The following is a 22,063-nucleotide window of genomic DNA, read 5'->3' on the forward strand; positions in this document are numbered from 1 at the left end:
TGAACACAGAGCGTAATAGAAAAGTGTTCTGTTTTAAATTTGTGTCCCTTTCAATGCAGCTTGAAACCAGTTTGGAGACAACAGACATGTCACAGATAGAGGGAAACATTTTACACCATTTATTCGATTTCTCCATGAAGAAGATGATTGACCTCTAGATCTATGCCATCCTTGAGTATCCATCAATAAGCATTAGTGCAGGTGGGATCATGATTTATTCAGATGTGAAGTCAAAATTAGTGTTTTCAGAATTAAGGTCCACCTCCAATCTTCTTTTGATCTATTGTTAATGCATTCCCAGAGTTTTTCTTTTAAATCCAAAAACCTATGTCATTTTCTAAGACATAGTTTCTGTAAAGCGGCGGTCGTTCTGGAGATTGTAACATAAGCTGCGTTCTTTTGTCCACTCCTGATTCACAATGATTTCATTAAGGAAATACTCAGAAATGGAATTTTAAGCTTATATTTATTCATATATGTCCGAGGGGGCCAAAATCCAAAACACATCAGGATAAAAGTTTACCAAACACACTAAAACTCAATTTTCAAAACTTTAAAAACTTATTTTTAACATAACTATAGATATAAACAGGCAGGACTACTATTCCAGAATAAATCAACTTAAACTTTAAAGAACTTTCTATATTTTACTCTCTGGAAAAATATATTTTGCCAAAAGTTAGAAACAAGCGAAAAAATAATAGGACCAGAAATGATCTGGAGGGCCGGATATAATTATCCAGAGGGCCAAATCTGGCCCCCATGCCTTGACTTTGACAAATGTGATCTGTGTCCTTCATTTTGAGAAAAAAATATGTTAAAAATGTTATTGGAGTGGATCTTTAAAACTTCTTTAGCATTATTACATCATAATAGAAACAATGGCTTCAGGGTCACTCCAAGAATTTACTGAGTAGTCCTCTTTAAAGCTCTACAGTTACAAGAGCCCAAAGCCATCAACATGAGTGCTTCAAGGTAACTCTCTTTTCAGATTATAATCAGTTTTACCGCGAGGTACAGAAAAGTGCTCAATGAAAGGCTTGAGTGTGAAGAGCGCACACTTGAAAAGCCCTCCGCTCAACGCCGGCACCCAGGCCGAAGAGAGAGAAAAGGCCGCCAAGCCAAATTCCAAAGATGCTCCACACGGCACAAGCTCGGGCTCGTCGGCTTTTTTGATGCACATCACTCCCACTCCCACGGACGCTCGCTCTCACACCGCTGCTGTGTGCGCTCATCCCTCGACAGAGCCCGGATAAAAGCATATGCACAGATAGCGCAACCTCATCCACTGCCCTCTTGCCTTGGCTGTCTTTCCATCTCTCTCTCCTCTGTGCATAAATCAAAGTTTGTTTACGTTTGGGGGGCAACTTTGCAGGTTACATGCTCAACTCCCACACACTCCTACATTATATAAGCCCTGCTTTTTACAGCTGGTGAACAACAATGTCTTTAGCTCTTATTCTGTAGAGAACCGCAGACATTTTTCCAACACCTGCTCCGATTAGTCCAGGGGTCAGCTACCTTTAACTAGCAAGAGTTGCAAAATTCCACCTCATGGTTTGGTAAAATACACTTTATTTATGTTAATGTGGTCATTGAGACATTCATTTATGAAACGTGGCTTTAAATATTTATGATTGAATTGTAAAAGGCTTGTTTTTTCTTTATGCTGTCGACAGAAGCACATGCAAATTCCCTTCAAAATAAAATACACTCTGAAATAAAATCCTCCTGCTGCAGCAGATTTACTTAAATTAAAAATACAAGAAAGTCCAGACTAACATGACAACTTCTAAAATTGTGGTGCACTATCATCCTTTTTCTGCTTTTACTACCAAACATAAATATGTAATGGCTTAAAGTTTAGTCTTTCTGTCCCTATTTTATTTTTTTTGCTGTAGTGTTTTTTTTGTCTTGCTATTTTTCTACTATCTTTATTTGCAGATTGAGGTCTAAATTGTCTAGAGTACCTTACTGGATGAGGACCACCAGAGCTGCATTTAATTCTGTTGGAGTACCCCCCCCCCCATCCAGCTGAAAGCTTTACTTTTAGCTTGTTTCATCCAGACTTTGGTCCTTGTATTTAGTTTATTTGTGTATTTTTCTTTTTTCTGTAAATAAACGCCAGATTATTTTCATTCCGGGCCTTTCTGAGCATTTTGGGTGTGTTTAACTTACCTTTATGTGACATCCTTTACTAGCGCCTAGACAGGGGTGCAATACACATTGGGGGCTTATCCGGGATAAGTTAGATTTTGTGACAGATTTGGTAGCCAGGTTCTATGTGTCATGATATATGGCTTTGGGGTTTGCTTATTTGTTTGTTCTGACAGTTTTTATTGTGAGTTTTTTTGCTCGTTGGGGTATTTAATTTGTTGTATTTCTTACATCATTTACTTACTAGACAACACATAACAACATTGGTGTGAAATCTAAAATTTTATATGAGCTTTGTGCTTATTCTAATAATAATCTTATCTATCATGTTAAAAATCTAAACATAAATGACCAAATTTAAAAATTTACTAAAAGAGACAAAGTACCACAGTGGGGATGAAGAGGACACACATGGCTCCAGAGCCTCAGGTCGCATACCCCCGAAATTAGTCAAACAGCGTCTGACACAAACTCACAGATTTGAGAAAACACTAATCTCTGCAAGAAGTTTTGGATTTACAGCTCTGCTAACAGGTAACATTCATAATCTTATTTTAGCCACTCGCTTGTTATTAATAAACATAAAAAAGTTTATGCTTACAAGAGAGCCCATATTATGATCCTTTAGGAAAAACATTCATCACAGATGAAGTAATGGAGAGTTTTTATAGGAGTCAGAAGGTGTTGTTCCTTTCAATCAAATCTTAGCCCACTCAGAGGTGTGAAGTTGTTAAAAATGTCTGGTTTTGCTTCATAAATCAGTGAGGGGAGACTGAATGTAGCACGCACATTTTGTCAAAACCTCAGCTGACCTGCTTCCACAGAAGATGTTCTTGGACAGCAGATGGATCGTCCCCAGAAATCTCCTTTTTTTAATTCTGGACACACAAGATGGTGAGGAAATCGGGTCAAATTTCATGTCAGCTGGATGTGTTGGTGGTAGAGCTGAAGCTGTCAGTCTTATGCTGTTCCTACTGATGATTACTGTTGCTGTCTTGACAGGGGTTGAGGGTTATACTTAAGTTACATCCTATGAGGTGCTGAGTAAACTCAGATATTTTATTCAACTGCTACACTTTCAGGCATGATACTAAACACAATACTTTATTTGAATGAAATAAAACTAACTGTAAATTACAGGTTAAGCAAGCAATTGTATGTTCCTTATAATGTGAGATAAGTCAATTCCTAATCTATGTGGAAAAATCTCCATAGTTTTTTAGGAATAAAGATTTCTGCAAATCAGTTATGTGTTGAAATACGTCTATCTGGCTTTGCTCTGAAAATAACTCAAGAAAATCCCGCTGTCAGGTCTTCACCTAAGGTCAAATTCAGCTTTCTTTGCACTTTCTGGAACACCAACGGAAAATCTAAACACCAAGCATTCGTAGTTAATGTTGTTTGACCTTTCAAGAAGCATACATGCTCCAAGTGCTTTAACCTAGGCATCAACTAAAGGTTAATTTGATTAGGTTATTCCGTGTTACACCCAGATAAATACTTGTAGTACTAAAAAATTCTAGTTTGGCCCGTTAACCCTCACATTCCAAACAGGAAGTACTCGCTGGTCCCAAAAGGACAAAATCCTATAGACTTCTATTGAGAAATAAATATTACTCAGTCGTTCTATTTGTCAGAATAACAATTCTTGCTCTACTTGCTGTTCTTATTAATCCAATCTTTTACATACATTTTCCTGGACTGCAAGTTATTCAAGTTTTAAACAGTTTTCTATGGGTCATGACAATTTTTGGTTCCAACACGGCAGAATTTGTATTGCATATAAATAGGAACTGAATTGATTTTTGGAAGCAAGTCTTCTTCTATGGGTGATTTCACATTCACTTAGTCCAGATCTCATATACAGTTAATGGGTTGACATTCTTGGTCATTTTAGTAAGTTTAAAGTAAGAAATGATTCAATAAATCAACAAATAAAGATGACTGACTGAACATCATAAAGACAAATGGGATTTCTGATATAAAGGATTTATAATTTCAGACCAGTGGACAAATTAATGTCACTGGCAGAGATTGGAAAGAAATTAGGTTGCTGGTTCAAACCCCACTGGGGGCTGATATTTTTGTTTTTTGATCCCAAAACTGTTCAATTCAGGTAAATTAACATTTTTGAAGATAGACAGGGGCAATAAATAGCAATATGGGGGTGTTTGTTTTGATTTTGGTATTTAAACTGTGAAGTAACTGTGGAGTAATCTGAAGTAAAAAAAAACAAGGTGATCAGGACATAAATATATTACAAACAAAAGGGATTCCTGAATAGAGCCTTGGGGTACTCCGATAAAGATATAACGACACTCTGATGCTTTTGTCAAGACATCGTGAAAATACATTAAAGGCAAATGGAAATGTGTTGTAAATCTTACAGCTACTCTGCTTTTTTTGTTTTTTTTGTCAAAACTTTGCTAACAGGGAGATTACTTTTAGATAAACCAAGTTTAAATGGAGATGATAGGAATGACATCAAGAAAACAGGCAGAAAGTGCAGCTCTCAGTTTCATTTCCACTGCGAGTAGCCATAAACAAACAGACGTATTTGTCAAACCTTTTACCCAAATGATGTTGGAAATGTGCCTGAAGGCTACACAATATTATTTATGTACTTAAGGTAGGTGGATTTTTATGCAGAAAATTCAATTACTGAATATTGCAGCCATGCTGGGATTATCCAGAGTCACTGCTTTTTTTTTTTTTTTTTTTTTTAAACCTTATTGATTTGGATCTAAAGCGACTTCATTAGAGAACCAACAACCCCCAAGAGAGACATTTCAGAAAATATAATTTTCCTCTAAAAAACATTATCTGTGTTCTTTTTTTTTTTATGGGGAAGTTTAATCGGCTAAACTTCTACTTCACCATAAACCGTCATTTACTACACAAGCAGCATTGTGTTAAAATATCTCCAAATAGGTAGAGTAGAAGAGTAAATCCTCAACTTTATTCTGATTACTGCCTGTGCAGAGCTCTCTGTGAGGTTACAAGTTTAACCTCTGCCTGTGAGTCTGTGTGAGAGGAAGAGAGATTAGAGACAACAGCATAAGAACATGTTGTTCAATCTTTGTGTTGTTGTCAGTGACATCCACTTGCCCTTCGTTTGCTCCTCTGACACATAAACCACAATAATCCATTTCATGTACTACAAAACAAAACAAAAACTCCATCCACATCACAATCATTTAAGAAGATTCGATATGAACTTGACCAAGTTTCATCATCCAAACTTAAGTCAGCACTATAGGTTCAAAACAAACAATAAAAACTACTATATCTCTACTGAAACACTCAGATTATAACACAATGAGTTAATTATTTACACTAGGACTTGTAAATGTAATCTTCCTTGAAACCTTTTGCAATCCATTTCTTCATTTAATCCTAAAATTGCAGAAAAAATGTGTAGTATGTACTTTGGGAAAAACTATTTTCTAGTTCATTTTAGCCAAAGTTATCTATTATAAGCATTGAACTTAGAAGGTGATGTACAAGTAGGTGTAACAGGATGAAAATAATTGTCCTAAATAGACTCATAAAGTTGCTCAACAGTAAATAAAATGCTTTATTGAAAAGTAGAACATTTTAATCTTTAGATTATGTTTTCAGATATTTTTTTGCTCTGGAAAAGCTTTTCTGGCATCAAAAAGATTTCAGTTTGTTTTTCAAATGTGCACTGAGTATTCTTTTAGTGACAGAGAGGTTCAGTCGGGCATTAAACATATATATAATACAATCCATTTTAGCTTTATTAACATCAAAACAGTCTCTTCTGAATCTGAGTTGAGTTGATTAGTCTCTTTATCTGGTATATTATATGCACCAGCTTTTTTTAACTTCACAAATTCAGTAGAGCTGCTGCAAACAATTATTTTTTTGTCGTCAACAAATCTATAAATCATAGTTTCTATTAGTCATGAACCTTTTGGCAGGATCCGATTTTGGCAGAAACTCTTCTGTCTTTATGCAATCATAATCAGTTTTCAAGCTGCAGCAGAATGCATTTTTGTGCTGCTGGCGTCTAAATTTAATCTGTGAATGAACTAACATCTAATGTATTTTTTAAGTGCCAAATCAGAACAAATAACTAATCAATGTGATGCACAGGTAAAATTAGGAAATAAAATAATACTTTCATGTATTTTAGGAAAAGTAAACATACGTTAATGTCACAGAGGCATAAGACCACAATACAAAAAATAAAATAAATAAATAAAGATGCCGGTGTCAAATTTAAGTACTGTTCTCAGATTCCCATATCAAGGCTTTTTTTTTTTGTTTTAATAAACCTGGTATTTTTGTGCTGTTAGAACTTTGAGAAGTTCAGAGCTTAGAGTTTTTATAATTGTCAGGTCCTTTCATCAAAACTTTCACTTTAATTTGCTTCTCTTGTTTGCCCTTTTTTTTGGGCACATTTGGGAGACTGGCAGAGCAAGCTCTAATCCCCCAAATTAACTGTATATAAGAACTGGACTGAATGCTGGCCAATGGGATGCCTCAAAAAAGAAAAAATGTGGGTTCATGTTTGAAACGTTTGATTGACAGATTCCAAAACCCGCTTTGAAGAGGTGGGGGTGTGGACTTCCATCAAGCACACCCCTGATTGGTAAGAGTTGTTGCCATAGAAACTATGATTACTGCCAAGGTCTGGCTCTAACATGGAAGCATCGACAATGCTAAAAAAATGGTGACTAAATTGACTTCCTTTTGCTGGAACTCAAAGTAAGTAATTTTCTATGAGTGATCCCATATGTATTCAGTCCAGTTCTCATATACAGTCAATGGTTGCACATTAAGTATCTGATGAGTGTTGTCATTGGATGCTAGCAGCTGTCAATAAATTCCTATTGTAGACATAGTCAATGAATTTTGAGCAAGAAAACAATAATGCTAAGATTAGATCATTGTTGCATAACTTTATTGGAATTTGTAGTAAAAAAAAAAAAACATTATACTGGCCAGAGTCCAGTTTGTTTGGTTTCTGTTGACTTTGTTAGCAAGCAAAGCCTGCAATGTTTGCTCAGAAACGAACAAAAGTTCAGCCTAACGAGGAAACAGATGCACATACCTTACTCGCCTTTCTGGGTAATTATTAATGTACCGTCATATAACATGTGCCGCACTGATAAGGTTGGAATGGAGGACTTAGCAGAGGATCTTGATGCGTTGCAGGACACAGTCTGCCTATCATCTACAGGACCTTCGTTCTCACGAGAAACCTCCCATGAGAGCAGTTTCATGAATCATTTATTCACTTAATTAGAGTGTGGCACAAATACCGTTAAATTGAGTTGATAAAGACAAAAGCGCAAGAGAGTTCGATTCTTATTAAATCCTGTACTGCCAGAGGGAGTTGAAGCTCAGCAGAGACTTCTTTGTTTCCCGGAGCGGTTCATGTAGGAGTCTCCACTCTGTGATTACAGCAATAGAAGCTGAGAGGTTCCCACATCGACCCACACCTGATCCCATTCCATTTTCTACAGCCCCTGCATTTGCATATATGCAAACACACCAAGTACTAGCAGAAAGGTCTCAAAAAAAGACTATACTGGAAAGCTTTAGATAAAGATAAAATATACTGATCACTAAGCAGGTAGAGCAGCTGAGCTGGCTGGATGATCTGCTGTAAACACTGACGTATGCCAACGGCATGTCAGGGCATCAGCACTTTCTCCTCTTATGGAGCTTTAGTGTAAATAAAGGACGTGTTTGTTGTTCATTTCTGCTGGAACTTCTGAAAATCTCCCTGTTCAGCCATACAAGTTGACTCAACTTTAAGCCATTTTTCCAAGAAAGGCAAAACAATAGAGACTTTTCTATTTTCTCAAAAGAGAACTAAACTGAATCTTCTTGCACATCTTCAAGACGGATAACAATTCTTAAGGGGGAAATTCTAAACAGCTCGCCAGATTAAGAAAAACATATGAAAAATCATGAAACGAGCAAATCTTTTGAACATCATCTGGATTTGAGACCCACAAATCAGTCAAACAATTTGATATCCACTAAAATGAGCGGGGAAATCTGTATGACGTCATTTCCCAACGAGAAAAAAGATTTGGTTAAAAAGTTAGCAAATTCTATTTCAGTTTTGCTGAAAACAAGCCTTCCGGGTAAACCAGCTACAGACTTGATTCTGTGACAAAACAGCAGTAAAAGAAAACGAAAATGACATTAATGTTAACTCGTCAGGAACCACACAGGTGTGTAACCCATAGAAAACCTTTAAATATATGAGATAAAAAATGACAAACCTTTACAGGGTTTTAGGAGATTTAGAAAGAAAAACACATTACCTGTTTGTTTATCCACCTGAGCAATCGCTTAACCAGTCCTCAATTTCCTCACTCAGATTGCATTTCAGTCTCAGTCTTTTGGTTTAGAGGATAACACGCCAAAGCTTCCTGTTTCTCTGCATTTGATGGCAGCTGGGAGGTGCGTGAAAGAAAAGGGAACTCCCTAAACTGCTGACCTGCAGGATGACTTAGCGACGATTTAAGTGTTTTACACTGTGGACTTTCGGAGTAACAGCAACATATTCTGGAAATTCGTCAGAAACGTCTAAGCAGCTCACTTGTGGGCATTTTCCTGCTTTCTGTGCTCATCTCTTTTGTGCACTTGTGCGGCACGCTCAAGGACCAGTGTTGTTGGACTTGTTTCTCCAGTTTAAGACACAAAAGCCCCGCATATGAGCCAGCTCCCTGGCATTTGATTCAGACCCTACATTAAAATACATCGGCTTTAGTGGACAAAAGTACAGGAACTGCCCAACCCATCTTGTATTGTCAGAAAACATGAAAACACTAACAGGAAAAATGATGTCAGCACTGAGAAGAGGAGATGTGAAAAATAAGAACTTGTGGTAGCTGTTTCCTAGTGGACTTACTGGACAAAGACCCAGTTGTTTTCCTGCAGTTGGATTACCAGACTGGTTGAACGTTGTATCAAATTACATGTTTCAAACTAGAGACGCTTCCATCGCAGGATGTAAGAAAGAAACCATTGTTCTCTACTCCTTATTTAGAGGAGAACGTCCTCTTTCTCCTCTCTCCACCACCCGATGTCCTTCACTGAGCTGAAGGGAGTTAAAGAGAAACCTCCAAGTTGGCACCAATGGGTGGGCACAAGAATTTGAGCTAATGAAGTCAGAAAAATGCTATGCAGAGACTGGCAAAGTATTAAAGGCATTCCAGAGGAATAATGACATGTTTTTGCTGCTCCCTGGTCTTTGGAAGAAAATTAAATGAAAAAGGGAGGAGAGCTCCAAACGTCAGCAGGTGCCGCTTAGGGATGCAATGATTAGCTTTACACACAATTCAGTTCAAACCTGTCAATTACTAGTGGTGAAGGACCTAAAATGCACGAGACTTGGCTTGGTGACAGAAACTTAAACATTTAATACATTTAATAAATAAACTTAAAAATGAACATTTTTGTCTTGGTTCAATATACGATGTGTGTATTACATAAAAAAAATAATAAAGAAAAACGAAAACATTTGGAAAATTTTTTGCTCTAATCATTGTGAATCAGGAGCTAGCAAAAATAATACCATTTGACAAAGGTTGTAGTTGTTACGATCTACAATTGGCAGACCACAAGATCCCTGTTGGAAATAAACAGCACTTTATTACCTTGATCATACTTTTAGAACCTTATTGGTTAAGACACATTCTATTTTTTTTTTATACTGAAAAATATTTTGCTGTGGAAATCAGACTATATTGACTTTTTCCTTTAAAAACAAATATTTCAAATATATCACGATACGTTTTGTATTGAGATGCATATCGTATCAGCTGACTCTTGTCAATACACACCCCTAATTCTGATACTTCTGTATGGAGAAAAATAGATCCAAGTACATCTTTGTTTTCCTTGAATGGTTAGGTTGGGGTTGTGTGGAACTGTAGGCTAGTGGGAGAGTGTAACCCAAGGAAATATGGGAGATGAAGTAAGCCTCACTCCATGTCAAGACCCAAAATTCAGAGGCAAATTTCTAATGAACCACTGCCGCTCTGCAGAAACTATGTCCTGGAAACGACAGATATTTTGATTTTACCTAAAAATGGCATAATCACAATTAAAAGACTATTGTGAACGCTTTTTAAAGATTTTTGTAGTTTGTCTTTAAACTTAAAACTGCCTGTCCTTACAACTGGGCCCTACAGGAATATCCAAGCTCAGGTTCCAGAGATGCCTTTTTATTTTTCTGCTGTCTGATGGAGGATCCCCAACAGGAAAAGATGTTAGGATGGAGATCAACAAATGAAGACCAAAAGCAGAACGGTATCTGCCTGACCAGTCATCTAGACAAGACGAAGCAGACTAATTTCCTCTGCATAAGCTCTCCTAGACAATAACAGCACAGGAAACAGCTGAAGAAGGGATTGATGCCGTCTAGAGAAGAAACTTTAGTCTGTATGAGACAACTGCTTACATCTGTATGGTTAACAGTAGCCAGAATGCAGTTCTAGATTCTTGGTTCAAGCCTGCAAACAGCTTATCCTGTCCAAGGGTCACAAAATCCACTTCCCACCACCTCATTGGTTCACACATCCATGCAACCTCTCGTGCAATTGAAATCCATTCATTGAGTCTCTTTTGCAACCATCCTGTGTGACCACATATTTCTTTCATAACAACCACAAGATAAACAAAGAATTGCAGTTTCATCCACTCTACCTGTGTGGCCCGAGAGACCCAAGCTGGTCATGTTAGCCGACTGCAACCTTTAAAACCAACAGATTGATTTTATGTGGAAGCACAGGGTGTGACAGCGAATGGAGGCATTAGTGGGGGGAGAACAGAGCAGATATAAATACTACACACAAAGCCGGGCTTCAACTCGTGGCCTTTTGTTCTGCAACACTGCAACTCTTCAGACTAAATAAAACAGACAGAAGTCGAGTACTACACCTCATCCCAGCACAAACGCTCATCCAACACTATTGTTCTCTATAAAAAAAAATAAAGAGTGTGGGCGCTTATCATAGATTGATCAATAAAAAACACTTGAGAATGATAAGCCTAGGTTGAAGTGAAGGCATGTTTATCGACTCAGAGACAGGAGTTTGAGTTAGAACTCCTCCTGATAGTCTCCTGAGCTGCTGGTCTGAAATCCATCATCCCTCCTGGGGTTTGTCCTACGTCTCATGAGGAAAAGACAACAGTTCAACAGGCAATGCAACCTACAAAGCACTGAGGACAGCAGACGGTGCTGTAGTTAAAAATGAAATAGCAATGATATATCTTATCTGGAAGCAGAAGAATCTTTGACTGACAGAGGCGAGAGTGTGGGCCACCGTACAAACTTCTCACCATGCCAAATCCATCCATGCTCCTCTAAAGTGTTACACTTCAAAATATGCCATGTTCAGTGCTTTAAATAAACCATTGTGCAAAACTAAATATTATTTTATTTGGTGAGAAATTCTTACTCCGCAATGACATTTTTTCATGAAGAGCATGGATGATCAGGAGAAAAGATCTGCTCTCCTGGGAACGTAATGGGACACCCGCACTGGTGATGACAACAAGACAAGGAACAGACTGAGATGTCAGCACACATATCTTGCCAACGAAGATAAGCAAAAGCATTAAGCCATAGTGAAAGCAGCTGATAACTTCAGAGAGATGTTTGAGACCATCCATGAATTTGATAACATTCTGACAAGTACCACCCGCTAAGAATTTAAGAAATCTTGCAGATAGATACACCCTAGCAGGACAAACCGCCATGGCACAATACAAAATCCCATAATTGCTCAGAAAACGACAGGAAGACAACAAAGAGTCCATTGATCGCCCTTTCAACCCCCTCCAGTCCATAACTCACGAGACCCAACAGATCTGCTGCCAAAACACTGGTGCCAGACAATGGAGGGCACCCCAGAAGCTGGCATGTTCATGGTGGGGCGAAGGTTACAGAAATACAATGTAGAATGACTCTTAAAAGTTGCTTTTTTGCAAGTTAGCTCTTGTCATTGTTCTGCTATACTGCAAAGAAATTCATACACAGTACACAATCATCTAATATGATTCTTTATATACATAAAGTCTCACTCTGATCGTCTATTGTAAAATTGTTCCTGGTGGTCATTGAATTATGATTATGCCATTTTTAGCCAAAATCAATAAAAGTGTCGTTTTCTACAAAATCGTTTCTGAGTGGAAGTAGCTCATTGGAAATTTGCATCTGAGTTGTGGGCGGGAACATTTGACACAGAGTAAGCCCTCCCCCACTTCACAACATCCATTTGTTTCAATGAGCTTCAGCTACCTTACAGCCCCACACAAGCCCAACCTAACATTACTGGTGCAACAAAAATCGCCACAAATATTGGAGCTATCAAGCTGTACAGTTTTGAGGTAGATGCAAGCCCAAATGAGGAAAACGAAGACGTACATGGATCTTTTTATCTTCAAGTGGATGCATCAGAATGGAGCGGAGCACGGAGCTTACATACCCAGTGTTTTTTCTTTGTCACAAATATGCAATTTTTGTCTGCTCTTGATTCACAACAATTTGAATATAGAAATACTCAGAAATGTAATCACGCTTAATGCAACAAGAACATGAATAATTTCATTGGAGTGGGCCTTTAAACAGACCTACATCAGTTTACTACGTCTAAAACATTTATGCATGCTCCTGATTCACAACAGTTTAAATAAACATTTAGAAATGCCTATTTAATCTTAATTTTCTTTATACAAGTCCTCCATCGCGGGAAAATTACCAGAAGAACATGGTAAAACACAATTTTTATCAGAGTGGGTCTTTAATGCCAATTATTTACAAACGTAATTTGTGAGTTTAATTTGTAATTTCCTAAAAGTGTGTTTCACAGTAAATCATTTGTCAGCATCACTGAATACTAGATCCCTTTCCACATAAAAAATATGTTATAACTGAATTAATCAAACAATCTGTAAAAGTATTGTCAAAGTGGAAGACAAAAAGTAGAAATGCCGACAAACCTTGAGAGATCAATCTTTAACCAACACCTGCCTGGTGTGGACAATAGTTAACTCGGGTGTGTTCATTTTTAGCGTTTGAGAAACGAACAATTCAAAAGTTGTGAGAAAAATAAACAGAGAATATATTCACTTTCTTCTGACACCATTAAGTGCAAACTGTTGGACTCTGCTGTGAAAGCTTAGCAGCCTTATATCCCAATGTGGCAGAACGTACACAAGCCTGGCCAGCTCCACAGTGATTTCCATCAGTTGGCGAGGCCTTAATCGCAGCGACAGACGGTTCAGAGAGCAGATCATCCCAGCCACGGGCGGACTGATGTCTAATAGCAAAGAGTTTAGGTGCAGGAGAGCAACACTTTCTCCTAAGAGCGTTCTCTAAAGAGTCTATGAGACGAGTGCAGGCAGAAAAGAAAGAATGGGATAAGAGGATAAGCTTTGGCTTAGAAGCACACAGTGTGAAAAAAGGGGTGAAAGGGGAGCCCCATCCGTAAAGCAGAGTTTAAAAGACAGAAAGAAATCAAAGAGTGGAACAAGAACTCGTTAGTGTTTGATTGGATGACTGGCCTGAGGGGAGATGTCCACACAAGAACACGGTGTCTTTACATCTGTGCTCTTCCTGCTGCACCATCTGTCCGACTGTGAATGCATGAATAACTTGCCGGGCACTTGCACGCCGCAAAAAGCACTCTGTGATTTACCATCGGAAACGTTGGATTTCTCAAGCTCTCGGGGGGCAGAACATTAAACTTTAAAACTGATATATCTGCAGAGAGCTGCTCGATTGAGGCGAATTTGTGTCCTCTAATCTTTAGGATCGGCAACGAGAAGCAAATGGTCAGCAGACATCTGACGGTCAGCGGAATTAGTGTTTCATCAGCTGCCGGGACTTTAAAGACACACACACACACTTAAAGAGTGTCAACCCCCCTGAGAGCTCAAACAGCTGAACGAAGACATCACATCAGCTGTCGGGCTGATTCTGCTGAGGAAGGAGCACTAAACACAGCATGTGCTAACATACACTTTTAGGGTTTATATGGATTTTACCTAAAAACAAGCATCAGATCACTGAAAAATATGTGTATGAGTTGACATGTCAATTTTTCTTCACTCTTGGTGTAATTTCTCAAGAGATGAAATGTATTTCCAAATACTCAAGATATAGAGAAAATAACAAGTTATCGTCTTCCCTACTTTTACTTGTAAATTATCTTTACCGTCAAACAAGTCTAAAGTTTACACTGCAAGCTGTTTGATGCAAGGAATAAAAAATCTTTTTTTTTTATTTCAATATACTTTACATGGTTAAAAGTTATTTTAGAGTTTGTATCTAGCAATAAGGACATTCTTGATAAAACAATTCTAAATCATTTTGGTTCATGGTCATGACAATAAAAAAACTTGATTTGAGGCTCCCAAAAATTCTTTTTTTTTCACCATTGCTTCAATTTTAGGGATTTTATTTCAAATTTCCATAAACGTTGACAGATTAGACTATGTTTCATTTGTCACCATTTTGCAAACACATTTTTAAATGCATGTCCTAATAATAAGTGAGGAGATGGACCAATTAGTACTGTGGTTATATTCTCCTTTCATCCATATTTTGTTCTAAAATAAGTAACTTCCATTTATTACACTAGTTTTTGTCACTGTTATCAAAATAAGCAACAATTTGGGACATAAAAACTTTGAAACCATTTGCTTAGAATTAGCAAAAATACTTATTATTGGACTGTATTAGCTCTGTCCTTGAATTCTTATGGAACTCTTTGTTTCTAGATTTTGATATCCTATTATATGATTTCTTGTTAGGTAACAGATTATTTTCCTACTTTCTAGTGTTCTCTTTTTTAAGATTAATGTTCTTTGCCTATTTTTAGGCTACCTCTCTTTGCAGTGTACAAACACTTCCAGTAATTGGGTTTCTTTCTTACCTCAAGATTTTTTGCAAATCTTTTTATATCCTTAAACCATCTTTTGCTTCTTTTAATTATTGACAGGATTGCTTTTTGCACTATAGATGTTGCACACTCTCCTGTGCAAAAGGCAATACATTTGCAGCCTGGTGTGCATCTACCTGAGGTTCAGTGGCAGGCTTTTTATCTTCTTGCACTTTTTTAGAAGTCAGTCATAGAGAATTTTAGGAAAAGCTTTGCATAATGATTGGATGAACATTTCAGCAATAAGACAACCGCAAGCCAGCTCTAGGTATATTCAGACAGGAAAAGTCAGTTGGTCTGCTTAATTTAGTGTGGGTCGAGTCCTGAACCCTGTGTTTGGTCTGTCTTCAGACTGGTGTCAAGTGAACTTTTCTGTTTTGAACAAAATCTTTTAAACAAAAGCATGTGAGTAAAGATCTCTTCAGTCATTGGCTAGGAACTACAAGGGCAGGGCAAAGCAACAAGAGAAAGAATATTGGAAGTCCAATGTTTTGCAGTCCTTGTCGGGATAGTTCACTTGATTGAACTTTGTGTTTTTCTGACCAGTTTTGAACGTCTGAGTCAACTTCAGGAACAACACTTACTTTTGCTGCTTTGGTCAAGCGGTTGTGAAGAAGATGGGTTAGAGACCGGTTCCTGGTCCGCTTGGGTGTATTCAGACTTTTAGTGAACCAAAAGTGTCTAGTCTGAATACAACCAAAATAATCAGCTTATAAGATTATTACACATCACAGTGAATCCTATCTTTTTTTTTGTACATAAATTAAACATTTGAGTTTTTTCAAATTACGAGATCCTCCTCCCACTTATACAAAGAAGTTTGGCATTTAATATTTTTGCTATGTTGAACAAGGTGATCTCTAATGTAAGCATTTGAGAAGTTGGTAACTCATCTCTCCGTCATAGCCCTGTTATAATGAGACAGGTCAAGATGGAAGACTGTTTTTTTTAAGCCATTTGAACTCAAAACAATACTTAAGCTGTCTCTGTGATTGCTGCACAGCGGTCTGCATGTGGGATGTTTTCTATTGTCAGCTTTTCTCCCTCACTTACGTCAGCACACACCCATAACCACAGCACTTTAAGGGCTCTCCCTGCAACGCTCCATGAGTCCTTAGGTCAGAGGTCACCTGTGGCCTCTGGTCTCCAAGACGACAGTCTGGCACTCCCCAGTCCCAAGCTAGTCTCCCCCTTCAACACCCTCCTCCCACACACAAAACAGCTTTTGTCACCAAACTCCTAAAAGTGCCAGCAAAAGCCAGAACATGCTGTTATCTCCCCACTCTGAATCAGGAGAGTGAGACAGTCAAAGTGCCATTATTTTGAAGGACTATTATCAGCAGGGTGAAGCCTGTCATTAAGGGAACTCCTTCAGGTGGAGAATGCATAGTTATGGATGTGCTGCCATCATGCACCAAAAACACATCAAACACAGAGTCAAACTCCGGAGACTGGAGACACTCACCATGCTCTGAATGCTGCACATCTCTCTTAACCAGAACGGGTTCTCTGCTGCGCGCGAGACTCTCGCAGGTGGAGCAAACGAGGGATATTCCCCAGACTTTCGATGCCGAACAGCGGATAGAGGGAGAGACGCAGACCAGGACTGCTCCCGACCGTTCCCTCTCAGAGGTTTGAATCAGAGAGCGGAGAGGAAGCCGAGGAGGAGCTGCTCTGCTGAGCTGCACTCATATGACAAGAGGGGAAACAGCGACATCTACAGGCTGAGATGGAATGTATGGGAATAAATAAACTCATTTCACTTCAGTATTTCTCTCATTAAAGCCAATATGTAAAACAAATGTTAAAAAAAATGTAAAAAAGCATTTTTGAGAATATCTTTGTTCAAATCACTGTGAATCAGGAGCAGACAAAAATGCCCTTTTAAAAACCTTGTAGGTGACAAAGAAGCTACAATGTAAAGCCAAAGCTCCTTGCTCCGCCCCATTCTGATGCATTCACTTATAGACTTCTAGATCCATGTCTTCATTTTCCTCGTCTGAGCTGTCATCTGGCTCAAAACTGTACAGCTGGATAGTTCTAATGTTGCTCAGCATTTTTGCTGCACCGGTAATGATAGATTGGGGTTGTGAGGGGCTGTAAGATAGTGGGAAGTGTAAACAAAGAGATGATGGGAAATGGAGATGGGCTTACTCCAAGCCAGAATTCCACCCACAACTCAGAGGTCAAATTCCAATGAACTACTGCCGCTCTGCAGAAACTGCGTCCTAGAAAAAGTTTTTGATCTTTTTCTAAAAAACAAAACAAACCTGCAAAATCACCGTTAAAAGACCACAGGGAACACTTTTACAAAAGGTCATAAGAGGATCTTGACACCCACTCAAAGGAAAATTTATGTTTTTTTCCTCATGTCCTTGTAGCATTTTTGTCATCATGGAGGACATTTATAAAGAAAACAAGATTAAATTTTCACTTCTGGGTATAGTTGAAAATCTGAACTTAATGGAAACCCCCTATGTATAAACTTTAATCTGAATTTGATACTAGTTAGCAATACATGAAAGAAAGACAAGAAATCTAGGAGAATCTGAAAGACATTTTTAATTTGTGTATTTTATTGCTACAGTCTTGTATATTTTTGTTGCGATTTGTACTTTTTGTTGTTTCAAGGCGGTAAGCTTTTAATTCATTAATGAATAAAAATTCATGTCGTTATACCTATTTATTTAACCTTTATATATCCATGCACAACAGAATAAGAACATTATCTTATTGCAACTCCGGCCCAGCAAAAGGCAAGACCTTTTCAGAAGGAAAACTAAAAACAGCAACAGCAGCATAGGCGGAAACAATCTGGACATAACAGCAATAATACAAAAAAATCATGAAAATAATAAAATCATTAAGTTTTTCTGCCATTATTAATGGTGAATCCATAGACTGTATATAAAATAATTTTTACAGTCTATGGGTGAATCTTATCTTGGAATGATAGCACCACCTGGTGTTGAAATTAAGAAGTAGGCCTACTGTACAGTCAGTTGGTATCTTGAGGCGAGTTCACGAGAAAAAAAGTTACATTTTTATAAAACTCCCAGCTGAATACTTACAATAAGAAAACATATTTTGTTCCTTTTTTCAGGGATTAATTTTTCAGAGGATATTTCAACTCATGTTGATTAGTTTTTCTATTTTTTGTAATTTTAGAGAACAAATAAATTAAACAATCACATTACATCACTGTGTTCTGTTTTTTGTCACTGTGTAAATCTTTTCTGGAAGAAACAAATAAATTCTTGTGGTGTCAGAAATGTGCAAAAATACCTAATAACTTATAACTGATCACTGAATTTCAAACAAAATAAACATCAGTTATTGTACACACACATTTTAATTGAAGAAACAAATGCATTCATGTGAACAACTCAGTATATTTTAATGACACAAAAAATAGAGAAATAATGAAATGTTATCTATGAATTATAGTATTTTTTATTCATTCATATTAAAGGCCTGGAGAAGGCAACACTACAATCCAGTTGTGAGTCTCTCAGGGTCTCTTGGTTTTATCTTTTGAAACAACTTGAACAGTTGTGGATGCAGATTTGGTTCCTTGCAGGTTCCCAGCAGTGCAGGTGTATGTTCCCTGATCCACATCTCTCACTTCATCCACCAGGAGAACAGACTGAGACAGCTGCTGCTGGCCAGATCCTTGACTGACTGTAGTTACGCTCTCCCGAGTGTAGAGAGGTCTTCCAATCTGCAAACAGAGCAGAAAGCAAGAAGATATCACTGGGTGTAATAACATTCTCCTTGTTGCAAATTTTTATTTCCAGAGGGACACAAATATGTAAAGTGATAACTCGTGACTTGATCACTCAATGACACATTGACAGGGGATGTCTGACCTAACAGATTTTATGAGTTGGAAGAGGGAGGCTGAATTTTCCCACATTTTATTGTTTTTTACCGTCAGAAACCTTTAGGTGTAAGTTTGTAAACAGAAACCATATTCTACCAAATGACTTTTTTTTTTTTAAAAATGGCTAAAAATTGTATGATTGTAAATAAAAGACCACAGAGGACACTTTTATAACAGATCAAATAAATGACTAGATTGGCACTTTATCTTAAAAAAAAAACATTCAGTGGAATGCTTTTTGGGTGCTATAGGGTTAAAAATATTGATTGAAAATACTTTATGAAGGAATAACCTTCTGTCCCGGGTATTCCCAGTCGAACTCTACCACCACGTCCCGTTCTCCCATCACAGTGCAGCTGATCTGGAGGTTTCCACCGACTGACAAAGAGGTTGATGAAGCCTGGATGACTGGAGCAGGTGGAGCTACAGGATCTGAGGAGAAATGGAAAGGGTTCACAAAAATGTCCTGATCGTCCCAAAAAGAAGTTTTATTTAGAAATTGTTTTTAAAGACATGATATGAAGATGAATATCTAAAAAAAAAAAAAATCGAAGACCAGGTGATTGTTTTATACCACAGACAAAATTAGCAACTAAAGCAACATTCAAAACCTTTCACATTCAGTGTTTTTAATATGTTGAATTTATTGATGACTCACAGTTAACATAGATGAGCATGTACTTTGTAGAGCTCTGCCTCAGGCTGCCCAGACTGGCCACACAGAACAATTCTCCTGCATGATGAGGCCGAGGTCGATGGATGGTGAAACCCTTCCTGACATCGAAGGAGATCTCGCTCCCGTCCACGGCGACCTCCACGGGCGGGAACTCCCGGTGGAGAGTCACTTTCGCCTCAGGTGACGTGACCTGGCAGGGGAGGACCGTCGGCCAGTTGGTTCTCAACTGAATGACCTCATAGTAGTTAATTGTTGGCACAAACAGTTCCTGTGGATCTTTTTTAAGCAAAAAAAAAAAAAAATTATTGATAAGATTATTTGAATAGGATTCCTATTAAGATGGTGGAAAATTAGATGCAGTTCAGAGAATTGCAACACTAAGCATCCATAAAGTTTACTCATCATACCAGCAAAGAACACAAAGACCTTGACAGCCTTGTTATACTCCCTCCTGCAGTCCGTGTCCTCACAGTACATGGGGTAGCAGGTGTACTGTCCTGTGTCTGCACCTGTGCTGTTAATTAACGTCAGGACTCCGTAGCGCTCGTGTTGGACAATCCTGAGCAAGAAAAACAGCTGTCATAAATGTCTTATCACTCCGCATAATAAAGTTTTACTTCCAGCACAGCTTACTTAAGTCTTCCATCATCATCCTCCTCCAAGTAAGGGGGGACTCCCCACTGCACAGGTTTGCCCCTGCACCTCATCTCCAACACGCTTCCAGCCTGAACAGTCAGGGTGTCTCCGACCTTCCTGAACTTACCTCTGCTCAGCACCTATGTAAAACAGGAGATCTACCTCAAAAAATACAACATCAACGACAATGAAAGTGTGTCGTAAAAATCTACCTGCGTGAGTAAGGTTTGTGTTGGAGCTGAAGCTTTAGCTTTTGTGCTGCTTTTGGAAGCTGTAATTTTGGGTTTGTTCTGCTTTACGGTCCTCCCTGGTTTCTGTTCTTGGGCAGCTTTTACTTTGAAAAGGCACACCACAAACTTAAATATTACTGCTTCATGCAGAACTTTAAGAAAGCGAATTGCATGCTGGAGTAAGAATGTAAATGTCTGAATTAAGGCACTTACCCAATTCAAAGATTAGGCCACAAACAAAGAGAGAGATTAGCACCGGCCTCCACCTCAACCCTGGTACGTTCTGCAAAGGCATGACTGACCGGAGGATTAGCAACGTGGATTTCTAGTGCATGCAGTTCAACCCAGAAAGCACACTTCACCAGAGGAGGGCAAAGCAAAAGTGGAGAGAGGAGATGAGGACAGAGCTTGCACAGTGAAAGTCAGCTGTTTACCAGAAACACACAAATTCCTCCTTCTGAGAGTGGCATTAGTACCTCAAATTCCACCGGAGTGGCTCAATAGATGCTTTCAAGCTTGATCAGACCAATGAGGACCCAGAACCCGAGGCCCCTCCAACTGGAATCACATTAAACTGTTTGCTTTGTTGCTGGAGTGGAAGCCTGCTGTGGCGGCATGAGTCTGGCCCTCACAAAGGCTGTGGCATGTCAGGAAAAGCATTTGGTGCTCAATAAACCCCGCTTTGTCTAAAAGAGAAATTATATCATACTAAAAATTAAACTTTTGAATATTTTTCTTGGTTTTGTTCGCTGTTTTTTTTTAACAAAGTTGGGACAAATATGTGTTTTTGGGGCAAACGTTTGTTTACCGGTTTTTTGGTAATTACTACACACTTAACAGGGTCAAGTAGGCTCAGTTTTAGGGAAAAGTCAGGAAAAACTTCAATTTCTTAAAATTAGATTTTTTTATTTGTGACAAATCAAATCAAAGTGGTAATCTGGTCTGTTTCCATTCTAATTATTTTTATATTTTTAGGGGGAATTTAAAGTTATTTATACTGTTATGGCAGATTTTTAGGAAAACATCCAGCACTATTTGATTATAAAAAAACAACCTTAATATATTAAGGAATTTTAGGGAGGTAATTGGAATTTTGCTGAAAAGAACCTGATCCTAGTGCAGTTTAATGTATAGAACGTGTACACAGAATGTTTGAAGTTATATTTGAAGGCGAATGTTGACTCAATATGACAGAAAAATGTCATCCACTCCTCGAAGACATTGACCTAAATCTGTGTTTCCCTCAGAGAAAGTATGACTGATAGGAGATATATAGATATATCCATTGTTTTCAAACCATAAATGGCTAAAAATAACCCTAATGATCTTCAATTTTAATTATTTACGAAAAGGTCAAATAAATCTGGTCTAATTTTATAACAATTATTTCCTTCATATAGAGATAAATGTTGGAATTCAGTTAAAACTGAAAAAATATTAATTTTGCTTCAAAGAAAACATTGGATGAAGTATTGATAGATGTTTACGGCATAAAATAAAATCATTTCCAGGACATTTAAAGAAAACCGCAAGTGATTAACCA

The 22,063-nt window shown here is 38.0% G+C and overlaps 2 protein-coding genes across 3 annotated transcripts in view; both read right to left on the reverse strand.

Annotated features, from left to right (window-relative positions):
- n4bp3 (NEDD4 binding protein 3) overlaps positions 1 to 16,714 on the reverse strand; it is a 28,172-nt gene extending 11,458 nt beyond the window's left edge. Inside the window, exon 1 of one of the 2 annotated variants that reach the window (XM_024283994.2) lies at positions 16,561 to 16,714. The gene's annotated coding sequence lies outside the window, so the exon portion shown is untranslated. Of the gene's footprint in view, positions 1 to 8,465; positions 8,598 to 16,560 lie in introns of those variants that run through there. The other variant, XM_024283995.2, reaches the window with a different exon arrangement.
- Positions 16,715 to 18,576: 1,862 nt separating this feature from the next.
- LOC112153502 (platelet-derived growth factor receptor-like protein) lies at positions 18,577 to 21,432 on the reverse strand. The gene is made up of 7 exons (XM_024283768.2): positions 20,734 to 21,432; positions 20,503 to 20,624; positions 20,288 to 20,430; positions 20,062 to 20,213; positions 19,637 to 19,930; positions 19,271 to 19,410; positions 18,577 to 18,816 (listed from the first exon to the last, which is right to left on the reverse strand). The coding sequence occupies exons 1-7, from the start codon at positions 20,813 to 20,815 to the stop codon at positions 18,607 to 18,609; spliced, it is 1,143 nt and encodes a 380-aa protein (XP_024139536.1). The 5' UTR covers positions 20,816 to 21,432; the 3' UTR covers positions 18,577 to 18,606.
- Between the last annotated feature and the right edge of the window lie 631 nt (positions 21,433 to 22,063).

Source organism: Oryzias melastigma, linkage group LG10, assembly GCF_002922805.2.
Source record: "Oryzias melastigma strain HK-1 linkage group LG10, ASM292280v2, whole genome shotgun sequence".
Taxonomy (NCBI): Eukaryota; Metazoa; Chordata; class Actinopteri; order Beloniformes; family Adrianichthyidae; genus Oryzias; species Oryzias melastigma.